The 18,440-nt window shown below is 39.3% G+C and overlaps 1 protein-coding gene across 2 annotated transcripts; it reads right to left on the bottom strand.

Annotated features, from left to right (window-relative positions):
- Positions 1–1,426: 1,426 nt before the first annotated feature.
- Positions 1,427–18,208, bottom strand: RNMT (RNA guanine-7 methyltransferase). 2 transcript variants are annotated; one of them, XM_068192947.1, is made up of 11 exons: positions 18,110–18,208; positions 16,346–16,606; positions 14,007–14,139; positions 12,412–12,534; positions 10,929–11,044; positions 9,803–9,984; positions 9,040–9,204; positions 7,798–7,915; positions 5,955–6,056; positions 4,474–4,507; positions 1,427–3,232 (listed from the first exon to the last, which is right to left on the bottom strand). In XM_068192947.1, the coding sequence occupies exons 2-11, from the start codon at positions 16,574–16,576 to the stop codon at positions 3,195–3,197; spliced, it is 1,242 nt and encodes a 413-aa protein (XP_068049048.1). In that variant the 5' UTR covers positions 16,577–16,606; positions 18,110–18,208; the 3' UTR covers positions 1,427–3,194. The 2 variants fall into 2 exon arrangements, with proteins under 2 accessions (XP_068049048.1, XP_068049054.1); XM_068192953.1 differs by lacking the exon at positions 18,110–18,208 and adding an exon at positions 17,480–17,624.
- Between the last annotated feature and the right edge of the window lie 232 nt (positions 18,209–18,440).

The raw sequence follows: 18,440 nt of genomic DNA, 5'->3' as shown, positions 1-18,440 counted from the left end.
TCACCTCCTCCAAGATAAGAGAGGTCTAGCCCCATGAATTGGAAGTCAGGCAAAAATGCCAGGAGACCTGTGTGGACAAACAAGAAGCCCCAACTAAATTCAGACACAAGAGGAAAGTATACAGAGGGTGGAAGGATAGACAGGTAACCTACTAGGAATATGCAGTTAGGAGAGCCAAAAGCCCACCTGGAATTAAATCGGGCTAGAGATTTCCAAGGCAACAAGGGTTTCTATAAGTGTATGCATAAAAAAAGGAAGACTGGGAAAAAAGTGCAGAATGGGGCAGGGGCACTTGTGACACAGAGCATGGAAAAGGCAGAGGTCCCAAATGCTTTCATCGCCTCTCTCTTTACAAGGAACAATGGCCTTTCAGGAATCTCAGGCCCAGAGAGCAGAATGAAAGGTTGGAACAAGAAAGATGTGTCCTTGGTTGAAAAGGATCAAGTCAGGAAATACTTAAACAAGTTAGACATGTGTAAGTCCATGGACCCTGATGGGATACACCCACAAGTATGGAGGGAGATGACAGGTATCAATATGAGGCCACTCTCAAGGATCTTTGAATACTCATAGGAGAAGTGTCCAAAGACTGGAGGAAAGCAAATGCTGCTCCTATCCTCAAGATCAAGGAAAACAATCCAGGGAACTACAGTACCATCCTCACCTCAGTGGGGCGATTGAACAACAAGAAAATTATCAGGAATAGTCCGCATGGATTAATCACCAGGAAGTCATGCTTAAGACTGTAAACTGTACAAACTTCTATGAGAAAATAAATGTCTGGCTTGATGATGGAAAAGCAGTGGATAGTCTACTTTGATATTAGGAAGGGTTTGGTTTTTTTTGCATCTACCATTTTGGATGCACAGTGAGGGGGAGTTGCAAACTCTCTGAGTCCAGTGAGTGGTGATCAGTGAAACAAAGTCTAGTTGGAGGCCACCCACAGTACATACCAGGAGTTGATACTGGGTCTAATTGCATTCAAAATCCTGGAATCTCTCATACAAGGAAAGGCTGGGAGACCTGGAGCCAAAAGAAGGCTCAGGGCAGTAATCTTAGCAATGCATTCAAATACCCAAAGGGAGCTTGTAAAGATGGGTCTAGGGCCTTTTCTGTGTGCCCAGTGACAGGGCAAGAGGCAATGGGCATACACTGAAACACAGGAAATTCCCTCTGAACACCAAGAAACTTTTACTGCGAGAGTGACCAAGCACAGGCACAGGTTGCCCAATGAGGTTGTGGAGTCCCCATCATTGCAGCTGTTCACAAGCTGTCTGGACAAGGTCCTGGGCAACCAGCTTTGGGTGAACATGCTGGGGCAGGGGTGGGGGTTGGACCAAATGACATCCAGAGGTCCCTTCTGAACTCAACCATTATGTCATTATATGACTGGTATGTTAAGATTCACTTAAAAGAGGAAAGACACTTCACTGTACTCCCTCTGTTTTTATTATTCTTATTTCTTCCAAAAATAGCATAACAATGTATTTTCAAGTGAAATTTGATACAAGTAAACCAACAAAACTAGCTTTGACGCACACAAATTTCAAAGAAAGATTTCAGCACTTCTAAAGCACAATCATTTTTAGCTAGTTTCATGAGTACTAATTCTAGCAGACGAGCATCTTATTGTCTTAATTTCAGCAGCAGAACTGACAGATTCTACTGCTTCAGTGAAGGTTACAAGTGTTCTTCTAGACAACAAAAAAAAATAGAAGTCATGGAGGAAAGAGTACAACCTAATTACAGGGAGAAAGCAATACAACTAAAAACTCTTATAATCTGAACATTTAAGTGTTAACAGAAATGTTCTCTTCTAGGTTTGCTGTAACTTTTCAAAATACTCATGTACCATCATCATTTCATCTCTACGTTAAATCTATTGGCCAACAGCAGCCATCAGCTACTGTTAGCCCAAAACTGGAGAGAAGAAACATGACGTATTCAGGCCTTCTAAGTAATGGGTGGCTACAAACACATGGGAAGTCGAGCAAACACCATACAGAAACCCCTAAGCCAGCTCTAAGAGACTAACAAGCAGTTATGATGGTAGTTAGGCACAGTTCTGCCTACTAGTATTTGATTACATTCCCAAACAAAATATGTGGCTCCAGTTAAGGGATTGTTACCCATAGGTACCAGAGTGTGTATGCACATACTCAGCCTTCCCTTCCAGAGGGAACTGCTTTATCTTCAAATATTACACAGGCTCCCCTTTTGGCTCATGATCCATGACATGAACACACTTTTAATGCCTTAAGACTGCAATGAGGTCCCCATCACCACCAACAGCTCATCCTCTTGCCAAGCCCATTTGGAATTTTATGAAACAAGAAAGAAAGGCATCCTAAGATCTGTCTAGTAAGTTTCAAGAAACACTAAAACTATTGAAAAGTCAGGAGATGCTTTGATACAATAAAAAATGTTCAGTAATCTAACTTAAGCAGCTGTTACTGATTACCACATAGCCATATTTGGAAAACAAAGTCGAGATTTAAAATGTTAGAAATTGAGTACTTTCAGAGCAGTTTTGTACAGAACAAACTCATTTAGTCCTAAAAGCACCATGAAGTGACACTACATATCAGCAAGCAGGAAAAACAAGAACATCATGGGATTTTACCACGTAAAATACACCATGAATACCACTAAGGTAGATTTACAATGCAGGCTTGAGCACAGCACAGAGGTTCTCAAACTGACTTGGGTATTTTTTGCTCTGCATGCAATGTAGACATATCCTCTATGCTGAATAAATCTCATTATGAATTAACTGAGCTCTGCAGAACAGTATTTAGGCCCTCATTCTGCATTATTAAAGTCAATGTTCTTCCATCAACTTCAGAAAGCGCAGGGTCAGGCTCGTAATCACAAACGTACTTCTACAAACAAAATGTTTATTTCTAACAAAATTATGTGAGTTCAAACACAGGTTTTGAGAGCATGCAGATTGCTTACAAATGCTTAAAAAGACTGGTTCAGAATCTTTCTTATATATACACACACAAGTCCATCTGTCACAGACAGGCAATGTAACTCTGAATCACGAGCTTGCTCTAGTTTTTGGTAGTGTCCTGCACACGTCTGATAATTAAAAAATAAAAAATAAAAAAATAGTTGCCACAATGGATTTCTGATCATTCCAACTTGCACATGGATATGATCCCTTCTTGCTGCATCCAGTATGTGAAGTTTCATGGTTGCTTCTCAAATGCAAATACCAAGTAAATACCTAAAAAAGAAAATGGGAGTATTTAAAGTTTCAGCTCTCTTGGTGACTCAGCTAAGTTTTCAAAATGTAAACAGGTTGATATTATGCACAAACAACCTGTTAGCAGATTATTGAAATTACAAAAGATCTTACGATTTTCCAGTGAGTAACTCTAGCATTCCACCCCACACTCACATGTTTTCAGAAATTGAACCAAATTCATAAATTACTGTGCCATTCTACATATAATGAACACTCACTAGCACATAAAAAGTCATGCAAGTTAAGTTTAAAGACTCCTTCATACTTGCAGTAATAGACAATCAGGGTTGAAATTATTAACTTCATTTTTAATTGGAAAGTGAATGAACTCATGATACATATTATCAATTTTGATGGACAAAGATGAAATGATAGCATTTTTTCAAGTCCAGAACAGTGATTCTATTAATGATTCTATTAATGGATACTCATACAATCCACACCAGCAGCCTTGGAAAACTCTCAGTTGGCATATATTCAGTGCCAGCTATGCTAGATGTTCCTGTGCTCCATACCAGACAGATATGTTAAACCAGTTACTTGAGACCACATTTATAGATCTCCACTTGAATTCAACTTTTAGTTTAATGAATGAGGGGCCATAGCTACTTGCAAATCTTTCAAGACAAGTTTATCAGACATTCCTCAGCAACAACGCAAAGTTCCATGTAAGGAACAAGCTGTGCTTGTACTCTTATCAGAAGCTCAATACTCCACATTTCTGGAGAAATAGACTACTTAGTCTATTTTTTTATTATTGAAGTCACTGAACTTTTAAAGGTATAAATCTTTTTTTTAGATATGAAAAGGTATAAAATTATATAAAAAGCCCCTCTCAAATAGATAATTGAGATAATACTTCAAGGTTGCTGGAAATTTATGTCTACCTTATAATTCATAGATTCAAAAATTAGAAAATAATTTAATAAAGCAGTGTGAAGATTTTTCTCACCTGTGAAGTAAACAGCATTTTTTGTTTTTAAACTATTAAAACATCCAGTAAAATGGCCTGCAATCCTGGTTGGCTGCACTTACGCATTTTCCTCCCAATTTCTTAAGAAGTGCACACTACATAATCGATACACAACATTTTGAATAACACAAATAACAACATCTTATTATATTCAACATCTGGATTTTTTTTCCGTGACTAACAGGCTATTTTACACACTTTTCAAAGCAGTCATTTAGTCAACACTGTTTTCAAAACCATTACTTACTTGTTGCTTCCCATTCAGATTTACTCAAGGTTCCCTAGAAGGGGACAAAAAAAACCACAGTTTCAACAAAAATAAGAAAACTAAAACACTGATTTAGCTCCATTTTTCACTGACCAACAACTAACCACCCACACTGACTGGCTATTTAGGGGCAAGAAAAGCATTACTGTAGACCACAGATATTTACAACTCCACTAACTATGATGGTTGGGAACTGGAAGATCCAGATAATGGAACACACCTAAACTAAACAGGTACAGAAGACTGGGCCAACAGTCTGTTGGTCTGGATGCTTCTGCAATGCAGAGCATGCCCGTGTCCATCACCACACACCAGTGTGACCTGACCTGGCTCCAGCAGCTCTTCAGACCGAGATGCCCATGTTTGTGCAGAAGTTAGGAAAAGGCCTTACACCATGGTGCTGCCACCTTCCTCAGGAACACTGCCTGCCTCCACCCAAACCCACCACACGGCCTACAGAAACTCTATTTGCAAGAGACTAACTCTCACCCTCACTCACACATTCTGGAAAAACAGCCTGCCTTCCAGCCTAGGAAATTCCCAGCTCAGCTGATCAGATGAACACAGGGCAAGTTCACAAGTAAAAAGCTGCTGCCATTTACCCCACCACTTAAGAAAGATAAGGCAACAACAAGAAGCTGATCTTCTGCTCTGCCCACTCCATCCCCATCCAAGGAGTCCTCACTGGGGCCATAATTTAGTCCCTATGCTACCCACTGACCAAACCTTCACCTTTTAAAACAGCGCTTGGCAACAGACATCTTTGGTCTGACTTGGCTGTTCTCATGTTCTTAAGCCTATTTCTTAAAATAAGCATTTTTCTTTTTAAAATTTTTGAATTTCAAATGTGGAGAGCAGGCTTCTTTTCTCTCTTGATGCAGGATTTTTATAGATGCAGTAAGAAGACCACATCTTCAAGAATTCAGAATGTGAACAATAGATGAATCAATGATTAAAAAAAAAAACCCAAGCAACAAAACCAAATGGAAGAACTTTAAGCTGATCACCTTCATGCTGTATTGCTGAAAACTGAAAGAATTATTTCAAATATATATAGTATTATGAAGAAAGCTTTGAAGTCTCCCATCAGAGGATTGGAATTAATGCTTTAAATCAGTATTGTGAAGATCCAGATATACAAGAAGATTCCTCAAATTAAGAATAGTTAGAAAGAACAGCTGTCACGTAAGATGGAAAAAAATATCCTTTCCCTTCTGCATTATTACAAATTTCTTAACAGCTACCAAATTAAGTGAATTTGATTCTCTGAGTATGGGATATAGATTAGATGAACCCCTCACCCCTGCCCCTCTACAATTTTTCACATGCAAAGAGACACTTATACCAACTTCACTGCAGTTTAAATGAAGAAGGCATTACAGTTTGAAAGAACAGGACCTCAATTTTAAGACACCATTATCTCTAGTGAAGGATAATGTATAAAGTATAAAGGAACTTACCAGTGGTAACTTTGCCTTGCCATCTTTGATAAACTCTTTTGCATGCTCATAATCATCAGGTTTATCAGAAACAAGCCTGGAATCACCATGGGTAGAATATGGCTGGAGAACACAGAATAAAACATTGAGTAGTGAGATACATTAACCACATCAAGTAAAGAGTTTATCACAACACAGTCCACGACAGAAGTCAGTAAGTCTTAAAAATATTTTAAATTTACATCTCTCCTTTATAGCATCCTCAGGAATAGGTTTGATGTTCCCTACTTACCAGAAAATCTGACACCCAAGAATTATGAATTAAGTTTTATCCTTATGTCTCTAAAGCAGGGGAAACAATAACTATAAACATTCTCCTTCATGTACAGCTCATTATGAGCATTACCCAGATATACCTTCTTTTAGAAGAGCAACTATACCAGCATCTCTTCAGCAGAAGGGGAACTACAATTTCGAGCAGAACAATTAAAATGCTTCAGTAACACACAAGCTGTACCAGAAGAATACAACAGGTTCTTCAAAACTAAGATGCACTGATTAAGGATCCCTGTTACTAGTTACTAGTGATCTGTTACTAGTGTCCCTGTTACTAGTGATCTGTGTAAATAAATCTGATTGTAAAAATGAAGTCCTCAGTTCTAAGTGGCCACTACCTTAAGACAACCCTCACTTTCCTAAGAAGGAAGATATTAAGTCAAAGGCTGTGTCTCTGTGCTACTGCCAGTGTGAGCCCATGCACAGCATCATCACTTTTATAGTCAACAAGTGCAGTCAAGTTGCAATCTGTGACTCAGCTGAGTAAGTCACCAAAAAATTGACTGAGAGTTGATTTGAGAGTTTTCTCAAATCAGAAGAATTCTATTGTTTGAGGGAGGAAGGAAGCACAGATAGCTGCAAGTAAAACGAAAGCCTCAAAGGTGGCCTGGAAAAGCTTCTCTAAAGCTGCTAAAGTTACCCAGGGTAAGAGTCTGAGAATAAAAAAAAAATGCAAAAACACTGGGCAAAAACATATGCTCAGTTACAGTTAAGTACCATTTTCTTCTAAGAACACAGACTGTCCTTGTATTCCTACAAAGATTCCTTTCTGTCTTTTCAGTCAATAATCCTTGCACAAAGATCCAGCTTTCAGTCTCTCTGCTGAGCAAGAAATGGATTACAGTGACCACTATCTGACACTTGGCATGATTCTTGGGTTTCTGTTTCCTACTTCACAAGAACAGAAATTTGTCTCAATATTGAAATATTATCTTCAAAACTTGAATCATCTATTGGGTGGGACCTGTGTTGGACCAAGAGAAGAGTGTGAGGAGGAAGGAGAGGCAGAGACTAAGTGTTATGAACAGACTACAATCCCCCTTCCCATGCAGAGGAAGGGAGAGGAAGTAGAAAGGTCAGGAGTGAACAAATGAAGCTGAGCCTGGGAACAAGCAGTGGGTGGGACAAAGGTGGTTTTAGGTTTTCGTGTTTCTCACCTTTCTACTATTTTTTTTCTTTTTTTTTGCAATTAATTAAATTAACCTTCTCCAAGTTCAGTCTGTTTTGTCTGTGATAGTAATTGCTAAGCAATCTCCTTGAATTTACCTTGACCCACAAGTTTTTTTTTTTTCTATTTTCTCCCCCCATCCTATTGGAAAAAGGGAACAAGAGTGCAGGTCAGTGGGTGCCTGGCAGCCAGTCAAGATCAACAACCAGAGTTACACTTTCAGCCCCAGGAACTAAATACTTTCTGTTGGTGGTCCTTAATTAATTGCAAAATGTTCACAAAGGGAATTTCAAATTATTGTGTAAAAATTAACAAGATGTAAAACGCTATTAAAATCAAACAAGTCAACTCCAAATTTACCTCCAAGGCCTGCATTCTCCTTAACAGCATTTTATGCTCCTCATTCTTGATTTTTTCTTCATAGAATTCCCGAAATGTCATTTTGTAGACTAATTTCATACCATGCTTCTTTGCCATTCTGTCAAAATAACAAGCTTAATTAGGGAAGCCACAAAATGATTGTAGCTTTATTATTAAAGGAACAATTTTAAGCCACAGTGACATCTTATGGTATTCACTAGAATAACACTTCTTTACAACTTTTTTTCTTAGTAAAGACATTTAGATGAAAAAAGCTGCAGTTTGCACAGTTTTGGTTTTTTAATCAGGACATCAAAAATCTACACAGAAGTCATTTACAAATATTTTAATAGAAAAGGTCTTTTGTCCTGAAACATAGAAGTTCCATGTGGACTTCCAGAAAGACTGCTCTTTTCCCTGCAGTAAAATACCATGTCAGATATTATGAATATATTTAGAGAACTTCTTTCTACTGTATTTAGTGGCTTACATCTCAATTTTATGTAGAAACCGTGGACATGCAACACTGAAGTTACAGCTGTCAGTGACAGATGCTGTTATTTTTCACAGACAACTACAAATGAAGCTCTTGAACAGGCTTGAAGGGAAAGCTTGATACTGTTTAACCATATTGAGCTTGAATAGCAGGAAAAAACACAGTATGGAAAGATTTGTCAGTACCTCAGGATACAGCTGGGAAAATCAAATGCGAGGTCACACTGAGATAACAGCAAAATATATGCTTACAGATTAAGATCATTTAGAGGAAGAAAAAAAATCATCATAGCAAAAATCCTATGAACATCTAAGGAAAGGTGGAGAAGTCAAGGAAGAGGCACCATGATGAAGACAATGCACAAGAAAGCTTACTGAATGACTAAAGAAGGGGTAGAAAGAAACACCTCAAAAAGTTACAGTTAAAGAAGAAAAAGCTGACAGTTTTAAAGGTTTGCTGACAGATCCAATATATCAGATCAGATGGGCCCTCATGAGACATAGTTTAAGTCCTCACAGCTTCTGACCAGAGCACCTTCAACAGCTGGATGGACATATTACAGTTGTGGATGGAAATGCAAGAAACCTCTGTATTTGAAGCAACAACAAAAAAATTAAGAACTGAAAAATATAATAAGAAAGCCAAAACATAATTTTCTACAAGCATTATGCAATGACACAAACTAAACAAACATTTATTATGTTCCACAGATTTTATTGTATAATAAATTTAAAACTTTAACTTACTCTTCCAGTAAGGGAAAGTAAACCAAAAACTCAGGGACATCAACCACTTCTTCCAAGTGAAAATCATACTTGCAGCCAAATAAGGGATAGTCTCCCTTCTTTTCAAATTTTACATTGTACACATCATTCCCAAATGAATTTGTTTCTGAAGCTTCGAGTCTCTTTCTGTAGAATGAGATATAAACAAACATTTATTGACCTGTATTGAACAGGCAGAGAAAACTACACATAAGAAGCCTGAGAGTGTTTCTCCCAGTAATACTCAGTGATCTCTCTAGTTTCCCCCTTCCCTTACCTCATAAGGCAGTGAAACAATGAAATGAAGCAGCATACAGGGTTTTAACAGGTTATCATTCCCATACAACATACCAAGGACAAAACAGACCTAGAAGATGAACCTTTAGCCCAGACACACAGACTACCTACATGGACAAGACAGGCTTCTAGAAACAACCACAAAACCTTGACAGTTTTTCCCCAGACCGTGGAAATTTTGACACTATTAAAGTAATGACAGAGGGATGAAGTGTATGAAGACCTGTACTCTCTAACAGAAGAGCCATAAGGACATGAGACAAGGGTAAGCATTGCTTTATCTGTTTGAGTCAAGTTAATGAGTGAAATTCTTTCTTACTAGAATCCAGAATTGTTGCAAAAAAAATGTTTTTGTTTGCACGAATATATTGGAGCACTGCAAGATCATCTATCACTTAACAATGCTTCACAGAGTTTTGGAAGACTCACAGGATGTAAGAGTACTTACACAAGTTCAAAGCTGTTTGGAGTTGTGCCAATGAAATAACCTCCAGGAGAGAGGTTCCCACAAGCATTTTTAAGCATCATGTCAGCCTGCTCATACGTCTCAAATGAATAGTGGTAAACAAATTGACAACTGCAAATGTCAAAGCGCATATCTGGATCATTATACTTGGAAGACAAGAGATCCTGCAACAGAAAAAAAAAAGAAAAAACACCTACAGAAAGAAGCATGATTCATTTAAATCTTCTAACAAATATACTACATTCATGATAGGGACCCAAAGTCAGGGAAATTAACTTTTTTGTACAAGGACAGACAGAATAAAGCATGCAACAGAAAATACATATGAACCTAAGACTGAGCTGTAATAGCAACATGAAAATATCCCTTTCTTTCCTGGCCAAGTCTCTCCTTTCACTCCCCCAAGTCGAGAGAGATGACATGAACCTGCAACAGACTATTTCTCAGAAGGAAAGGCAACCAAGAATTCAAGCAAACTCTTCATGCAAGGCTGAGAACATGTTCAGTTTTTCCACAGATATGCTGGAACCAGGTAGGTTCTGTCTCAGCCTCCATCAGCAGGGCAATCTCAGCCTGCACTTCTAGGAAGCAAAAGCAGTTCTGTTCACAAGACTGTCTCCTAAGTCTCAGCAACGCATTCACTACTGCCTCCAGACAGTCTAAGAAACCTGATCTATCACACAAGTTTTAAAGGTACCTATTATAGTAACCAAAATGCCATTAAAAAGAAAAAAAATCTAAGCGTGCAAGTTAAATCAGAAAAGGTCCTTTATATATTCCAGCATTCACCAAAATAGTTTTCAACATCCCATTCTGTTTCACAGAACTCCAAAGCTGAAGAGTCATTCTGTTCCCCTTGTCGAGTAAAAGACAGTGAAAGCACTAGATTTACTACCAGGAAATGACATTGAGGCTTCAGGAATGTTACACTGTACAACAGCACCAAAATGCACCAAAGTACATCTTAAGAGACCTTCCAGTAACCCCTATGGCTGATTCTCCTGGCAGTACAATAATCCAACCTTAAAAATGTATATACCCAAACTGTTACAGCACAACCATAGCAAACATCAGATCTCCAAAATATTACAAAGCACAGGAACTGTACCTTAGTACTATCTGCTTGTATGAATTCTGCATCAAAAATATGTTCATTATACCGACATCGGGACTTCATTTCTTCATAGCGGTGCTTGCACTGTTGCACAGAAATGTCAGCAATGTCTATATATGGAAAGATAATAAATATAATAAATGAAAATTTTAAGCGTGTCTACGTGGATGTTGAAAGTCTGGTCAGAGAAAGAGTCAGATAAACTTTCCCAGGCCTTGCTCTGGGAAGTTTTGAGAAAGCTCATAGAAAGAATTAAAACAATCCTTAATCTTTGCAGCAGGTGTTTTGAATGTGTTGCTTACTTGTAAGATGTTTACAAGAAGGGTGTTGTTCCTAATTAGCCAGTGGTGCGAAGGGTGTTGATAAAGGACCAGTCAGGTCCAGTGTCATCGTAACTGTCTATAAAAGAATGTGTGGTGTCTAATAAATTTGCATTTTGCTTTCTGAGAACCTAGGATTTATGTCACTTCATTCATCCGTCCTCAATACAAGAGTCATATGTACATCACTCCAGACAAGAAAACTGGAATGATTACTAGAACACAGAAGGTACAATATGGCAGGATAAAAAAATGATCTTCCGTTCCATTAAAACAGCTCAGTTCCCTGGCATTCTTAATATTCTTAAAAATATAAAAGATGTTGAAATGCATTTTAGATATGCCACATTACGGGAACTTTTTAAAATTTTAAGACTGCTTCTTTCTCAGTCATTGAGTTTCTGACAATATGCAATACCTAAGAACTTTGTTAGAAAATTGATTAAGTGTATTTGAATACTGCCCACTGAATAATGCACAAAAGAACTGTAAAATGTGAAGTACCCAAAATAATTCCCACTGAAAGTGTTTTAGGGAATTTTATTACCTAATTAAATTGGAGTTACTTTCTCTGATTATCCTTGGGATACTTTTTGAGAAAAGGGAAGATGGTATCATTCTCCCAACATCTAAGCCAATTATTCAAACCAGAATTTTTTTTAATCAGCTTTCAGCTCTTCCCCATTTCTGAGCCTGAAAATCTTTAGTTGATTTTAACACCCAAGACCATTTTTTCTCACAACATTGGGGGGGATTATTTGGTTTTTTAAATGCAACTCTCCTGTATGTGTTTCAGAACAATTAAAAATACTACAAGAGACTAGATGTGGGAGAAAAGACATAAAATAAAAAAAGCCAGTCTGTTCCCCACGGCCACATTTTGACTAAGGCAACCTGTGGCAACAGTGTTTTTCTTTAGTGATACCAGTTTTTATTTAGGAGTTGAACTGAAAGCTAACTATTGATGATTCTTATATTTCTGCTGGCAATCAAGTAATATCTGCAGATTAAAAGACAAAACACAACTTTTTGCACAAAAGGTGTATATTACATTCTTTGACTGACTGGAAAAAAAGAAATAATAAAATACTGGAGGTGTACTTGGCTTCCCATAAAACCTGATGTACTTTCCCTAGAAAGTTATTGTGTCTTCTTACCAGTACAGACGAGTTTTTTAATTCTGCCTTTTTTCCATTTCAGTAAGTCTCCACCTTTCCCACATCCTAGATCCAAAACAGTTATGTCACTCTTCTTCTGTCGTACCCGGTCTATAAATTCACCTAGAAAAATAAAAACCAGGAGCATATAACACATCTCTGCTCCTAATCTCTGCACTTGCATTGCACCTAAAAGCCCAAAGAACCAAAAGGAGTTGAGAACTTTAAAGCACCTTAGACCTTACTTTGCCTATAAATGTTCTTAATATTACAAACTTAAAACTCTTTTCTTTCTAGAAGGATGAAAGGAACCACAAACTTTTAAAACTGTCAAGAAGATTCATATTTTCTGTGCTTAATGTGCTCTGCATGTAACTTGACTGAGGCTCTGAACTGTTTCCCTGGCTAAGGCAAAACTGCACATGGCTAAACAACCACCTTGGACATGGGGAGGGAAACAGGGTTCCCTTTCATTAGCATTATAATGAATGCAGATGTTATTTCAAAGTATGGGAAAGCCTTTTGCAAAAAGAAAAAGTCAATTAAATGCATCAGCCACAACATCTCCTCCCAGTCACCTTACGAAAATGCATAATGTTTTTCACTCACTCTCCCAGCCCTCGCAATAACAGTAGCTACTCCTTTGCTGTCATTCTACCCTACATATACCAGTCACATTTTTTCTTCTCCCTCAAGGCTGCCTAGATTCTCTCTGCTCTGACTGATGTTGGCATATTATGTAAAACATATCAGCATCCTAGCAACTTTTCTTCACAGTAGGAGATATGAAATATGTTTTGATACAACTGCTATAAAGCCACACTGCTGAAATTCTTTATGACAGAAAGGCTTCAACACAGGCTTCAGGAACAGCTTTATAGAAATCTAAATATTGCTTCTAACTGCTCTGATATAACACAACAAAAAGCAGCATGCTCAGACAAATGGTGCCAACATCTTCTGGCACAGATCCCTCTTCATGAACCTGTGGTGCTGTGCTGATGATTCTTTTCTTTGTTGGCAGATATTTGATGGCTTTGTTTCCTCAGTTTGGAATTAATTTGTGGAACGGCAGACTTTGCCTTTAAATAAAGGCCTGCTGATTCTTAAAGAACTACACCCTTTAGCTGTTCATCTTTTCATCCACTGACTATGGGTAATATAGAAAATATTTATGTGTTCAAGTTTCCTGCAGAACTGCTTAACCAGGATCTGAACAGAGAGTGCTGTGGTAAAATGCCTAAGAAATTATTTGAGATAGATTGAGCTGTTCTTGTTTGACTCTAAAATCACTAAATTCTTTATGATTTAAAGCTGTACTTTTCTCTTTTAAAATGCCATGGAAAAGAACAGTTTCCAGTATGTCAGTAGACCTTTAAAACTTAAGCATATGCTTGGCACTCCAACAATACAAAACACTACCACAAAGTTTCAAATTAAATATAAATAAAGACATTTTACTGCAGCTGAAAAACTTACTAGGTATTATGAGACAAAGTGTCATACTCAACATCAGAAAACAAAAAAAGTTACATTTTGATACAAAAATCAGTTACATTTTAATAACGTCTAAGCAATCGGTTAAGGAAACTTACCAATGAGGACACTCTTTGTCCAATTATTAAAGTTTCGGAGGTAGAATATGCGAGACTGGCTACGTTTTTCCAAACCAACTTCTTGAAGTTCATTATAATGTGCAGCTACAGCTTGCCCATGGCCAATCACATGCTGCAGAAAGGAAATCACACCACAGAAGGAACAGACTCAAGCAGTGAATTATTTGTATTACTTAGTCATTTAATCAAAAGACACACATGTTCACTTCAAGGATTTAAGAAAGCAAACAAGCAATACTATGAAGAGCACCATCATTATAAAGAGATTTCCCATATCTGTCCTGGTACTGATGTCAGTACTTCAATTATCACAGCAACACTCCCAAACTTAATCCCCTTTTCAGTTCATTCAAGCAATTTCTGGATGATAGACATCACCCAGCATCTTTCCTTCACAGAAATACTTAACTTTCAGCTCTCTAATACTCTCAATGACGCTCAAAGAATATGTTTCATTCTTCTTAAGTCTGGGACAGAAGAAGAGGATGTTCCTTCTCAAGGAACATTGAGCCTCTTCAAAGAGCCTGTTTCAGAAATTTAGTGATTTCATCTGACAGAAGTGCATAAACTGCCAATTTAACCAAAATGCCAATTGGCTGATGTCACATTAAGGTCCAAGTGGATGACCCCACTGCCAGAGATTTAAACAGACCATGATAAAGGAATGTAAGGAATCATTTGACAACATATTCCATAAAATGCTTAAGAGTTAGCTGTAAAAATGTCTCTGATTTAGCCTTAACTCAAAATATTCCAAGAGATTTCTGTCCTAGCTTTAAGTTCTCTCCCCTGTTATGCTGACAAGCAGTCTACATCCAGCTATTATGCTACTAACATTTCTTCGCCTTGAAAATAATCTTCAACTATATACATGAAGTGAAAATAAATTATAAATAAAATCCAAAGTAACAGAACAGTTACTTGTTAAAAAGTAGGTGCTCTAAAATCCAAAGTAACAACCAGCATCGACTCTATGAGGTACAAAAGCATTTGAAATAACAGTACAAAGCAGAATGAAGCCACTATAAGCATTCTTAACAGTTCACTACAGAAGTCAATATCCCTGCATCTTACTATTCAAATAGCAGTTCCTCGAGGGAAAAGAAGGTTTGGCTGATATATATGAATTGTTCAGTGTTTCATATACTTTTGGTAACATTCAAAATGAACACAGCCTTTCTTGTCTAAAATCTCTATAACCTCATCATCTGTTTATTACCACACTGGGCTGACCGATACTAACAAGTATTTTGACAACTTATATTCTTCCTCAGGATAAGCACAGATAGTTCCCTGAACAGTCACTGAAGGTGACAGAAGCTAGAACAGCTGACACAGACAAGTGTGGGGGACATACTCATACAAACCATTAACACATCTCAGCTCCAAACAGCCATCAGCAACAACATCTAGATGGTGGCAGCTATGTTCAGTCACCTCTCTCCACCCTTAGGCTACACAAACTCAAGGTAGTTCTTGCTCATCTAAGCCTTATCCCCCCCCTTATTAAAAGGATGAAAGGGTTAATATTATTTCTACCACAACACTCTTTATTTTGCCAGACTGCTAAGCCATATATTAACATACTGAGAAAATTCTAGGCAGATAAACAAAACATTAGGTCAGACATTTTCAAATTTAAATATCCCAAAAGGATGACCCAGACTGGATATTAAAGCATCAGCTTCTGCAAGCTCATACATAATAAAGAACAGCATCATGTAAAACATTACCCTTTTCACCCTCCCAGGTGGGCATATAAAAGGACATACATTTTCTGCTCTTTTGTAGTCTTAAAACACAAAGAAGCACCTGTAAGTCTTTCACTGCTTCACTTTGCCAAGAAATCATTCTGAAATTATATCACAGAGGATGCAGTCTGTTGAATTTTGCAAACTATACAGTACCTTACCAAGGAAATAAAAGGGCAAAATTACCTTATGGAAGAACTTCCCAAGCACAGGTAACTACACTAACACACAGATAAACAACGTGTATAAGAACTGAGCTCAAGATATGGAACTTGGACTAATGCCAGTAAACCCTACACTACACTAACAGATTGCTACCACATGGAGGATGGAACAGTCCTAGAATTAGACTAAGTATGTGCTGAGATTATCATTCTAATTGCCAGCCCTCTTTCTCCTCTGCGAAGTCCAACATCACTTTGTGCACCGATATTTCCCCAGGAATCATTTCCACACTCGGTATTTTGTGCTGGCTCACGCGCATCTAGCATAAGTATTTTCAATCTTTTCTTGAGCAAAGGCTTTGAAACAAGGATTTGAAAACCGCTCAAAATAAATGATACTCACTGCTTTCTTAGAAGGTCCATCTTCAGAATCTAAATTCTTTCTCTTTGCTCTGCCATCCTGATCACCACTATCAAGTTCTTTGTCATTTTCAGTGGACTGCTCTATACCTGAAGCAGAATTAATGCCTTCACACCCGACTCCTGAAGCTGACTCTAAATCATGAGGTGTTTTCTCCACTTCTTCCAAACTCTTCTCCACTTGTTGTTCTTCTGTCTTGGTTACTTCAGCCATTTTGACTGGTCCACTGATCAGAATGGAAATCTAGAAGGAATAGAAACAAACCACCAAGAATTTTCATTGCCGAAAATTTCACTTACTTGTGGTTACGATCATGACTTTCAAATATAATGCTGGTATTTCACCCTAGGCAACGTATAGACTTCAAATTTGACCAGTTGTTTAATAAAGACAGCTCAATAAAACATGTCAAACTTTAAAGTACTCATTAAATAAGTTCAAATTAAGATAAATTGTTACTTTTCATTTTAGAGTCATTCTGACATATCTTTATTCACTCAACTGCCAAATTTTATTGGTTTTTTTCTTTCCCTTCCCATAGAAAGTAACTTACAATTCAGTTTATGTTTAGAAACACAGACAGATTCTCTCAAATTTGTAAATTTATTATTTAAACTGATAGGCTTTGGAATGGAGGTCTTAAAATAAAAGATCAATATGCGTTTTTATGAGCAAATCTTCTTACTAGTTGTGGATTTTCCAGTTTGCCAAGAATATCCACTATGCTCTGAGCTTAACAAATATGCGGAATATTCAAGTTGCACCTGTATTTCCACATCTCCACCTCACAAATTTCTACAGAGGCTGCAGGACTGCAAACAACTGCTACAAAGCTCATTTAGTCTCCAGCACATCCCAGCCTTCTTTACACCAGCACTGGGAAGCAGAGCACCTACTTTTTAACAAGGCATGGGAGAGGGCGATTTGGCACCTCCGTTTCTGAAACAGTGGCCTAAATCCGCAAATTAAAAAAAAAAAATTAAAAAATCACATTTAAATCCACCGTATCCAGGCTCACCTCCTAATGAGGGCCAGAACACATCCACTAAGTGGGCCACTACACAGAGGCACCAGAGCAGCTTTCCTCAAAACAAATGGCCTCAAAGTACGACTTACAACAATAATTCCTCCACTACTGCACAGCACCACAGCATTGGTTTGCGAAGCACCAGCAGACCCCTCATTATCCTCAACCGGCTATTCCAAGATGTTTCGAAGGCCTAAATTGCGAAACGATCCGACTTTCACAACTATCGATGGCCATCAGTGGAAGCAGCAGCTCCTTCAGCCGGAGAGCTCAAAACGCCTGGAGTGACGTGGGAATGGCCCCGCCGGTCTCGGGACGCTCCCGCCCCCTCCTTTCTTCCTTCCCTCCTTCCCTTCCCCCAAGACGCGGCTGGGAGGCCTCAGGGCATCCACTCCCGTTAACCGGGCGGCGACGCCCGTCGCTTCTTTGCGGCCCGCCCGGCTCCGCCGTCCGGCGAGGCCGAGGGCCCCGGGCCCCCCCTTGGCCGCCGGTCCGCCCGCGGGCAGGGAGGGCGGCCCTGCGCTCACCCGGCCCTGCGCTCACCCGGCCCAGCGCTCACCCGGCCCAGCGCTCACCCGGCCCAGCGCTCACCCGGCCCAGCGCTCACCCGGCCCAGCGCTCACCCGGCCCAGCGCTCACCCGGCCCAGCGCTCACCCGGCCCTGCGCTCACCCGGCCCTGCGCTCACCCGGCCCTGCGCTCACCCGGCCCTGCGCTCACCCGGCCCTGCGCTCCGCCATCCCTGTTTGCGGAAGTGACGAACTCCCACGGCGGGCGTCACGTCCTGGGCGGGGCCGCGGGGGAATCGCGGCGGCGCGCGGTGTCTTGTGCGGAGCGGCGGGGAGCTGGGGCTCTTGAGCCTGGAGAAGAGGAGGCTCGGGGGGCACCTCATCGCTCTCCACAACTGCCTGACGGGAGGTTGCAGTGAGCTGCAACCAGTTTCTTCCAACGTGCCTGCTCCGGGAGAGGGGACATTCCAATTAGATAGTAAAACAACTTTTTCGCTGTTAGGATGCTCAGGCGTTGGAATAGGTTGCCCAGGGAGGAGGTG

This window comes from Anomalospiza imberbis, chromosome 1 (assembly GCF_031753505.1).
Source record: "Anomalospiza imberbis isolate Cuckoo-Finch-1a 21T00152 chromosome 1, ASM3175350v1, whole genome shotgun sequence".
NCBI lineage: Eukaryota > Metazoa > Chordata > Aves > Passeriformes > Viduidae > Anomalospiza > Anomalospiza imberbis.
This window is presented reverse-complemented; position numbering and strand designations above follow the sequence as displayed.

Coding starts and splice junctions, on each gene's coding strand:
- RNMT (XM_068192947.1), bottom strand. CDS start 16,576: ATGGCTGAAGTAACCAAGACAGAAGAACAACAAGTGGAGAAGAGTTTG. Junction 9,985..10,928: donor TACAAGCAGATAGTACTAAG/GTACAGTTCCTG, acceptor TTTCTGTTGCAG/GATCTCTTGTCTTCCAAGTA. Junction 9,205..9,802: donor CCAAACAGCTTTGAACTTGT/GTAAGTACTCTT, acceptor CTCATTCTACAG/AAAGAGACTCGAAGCTTCAG.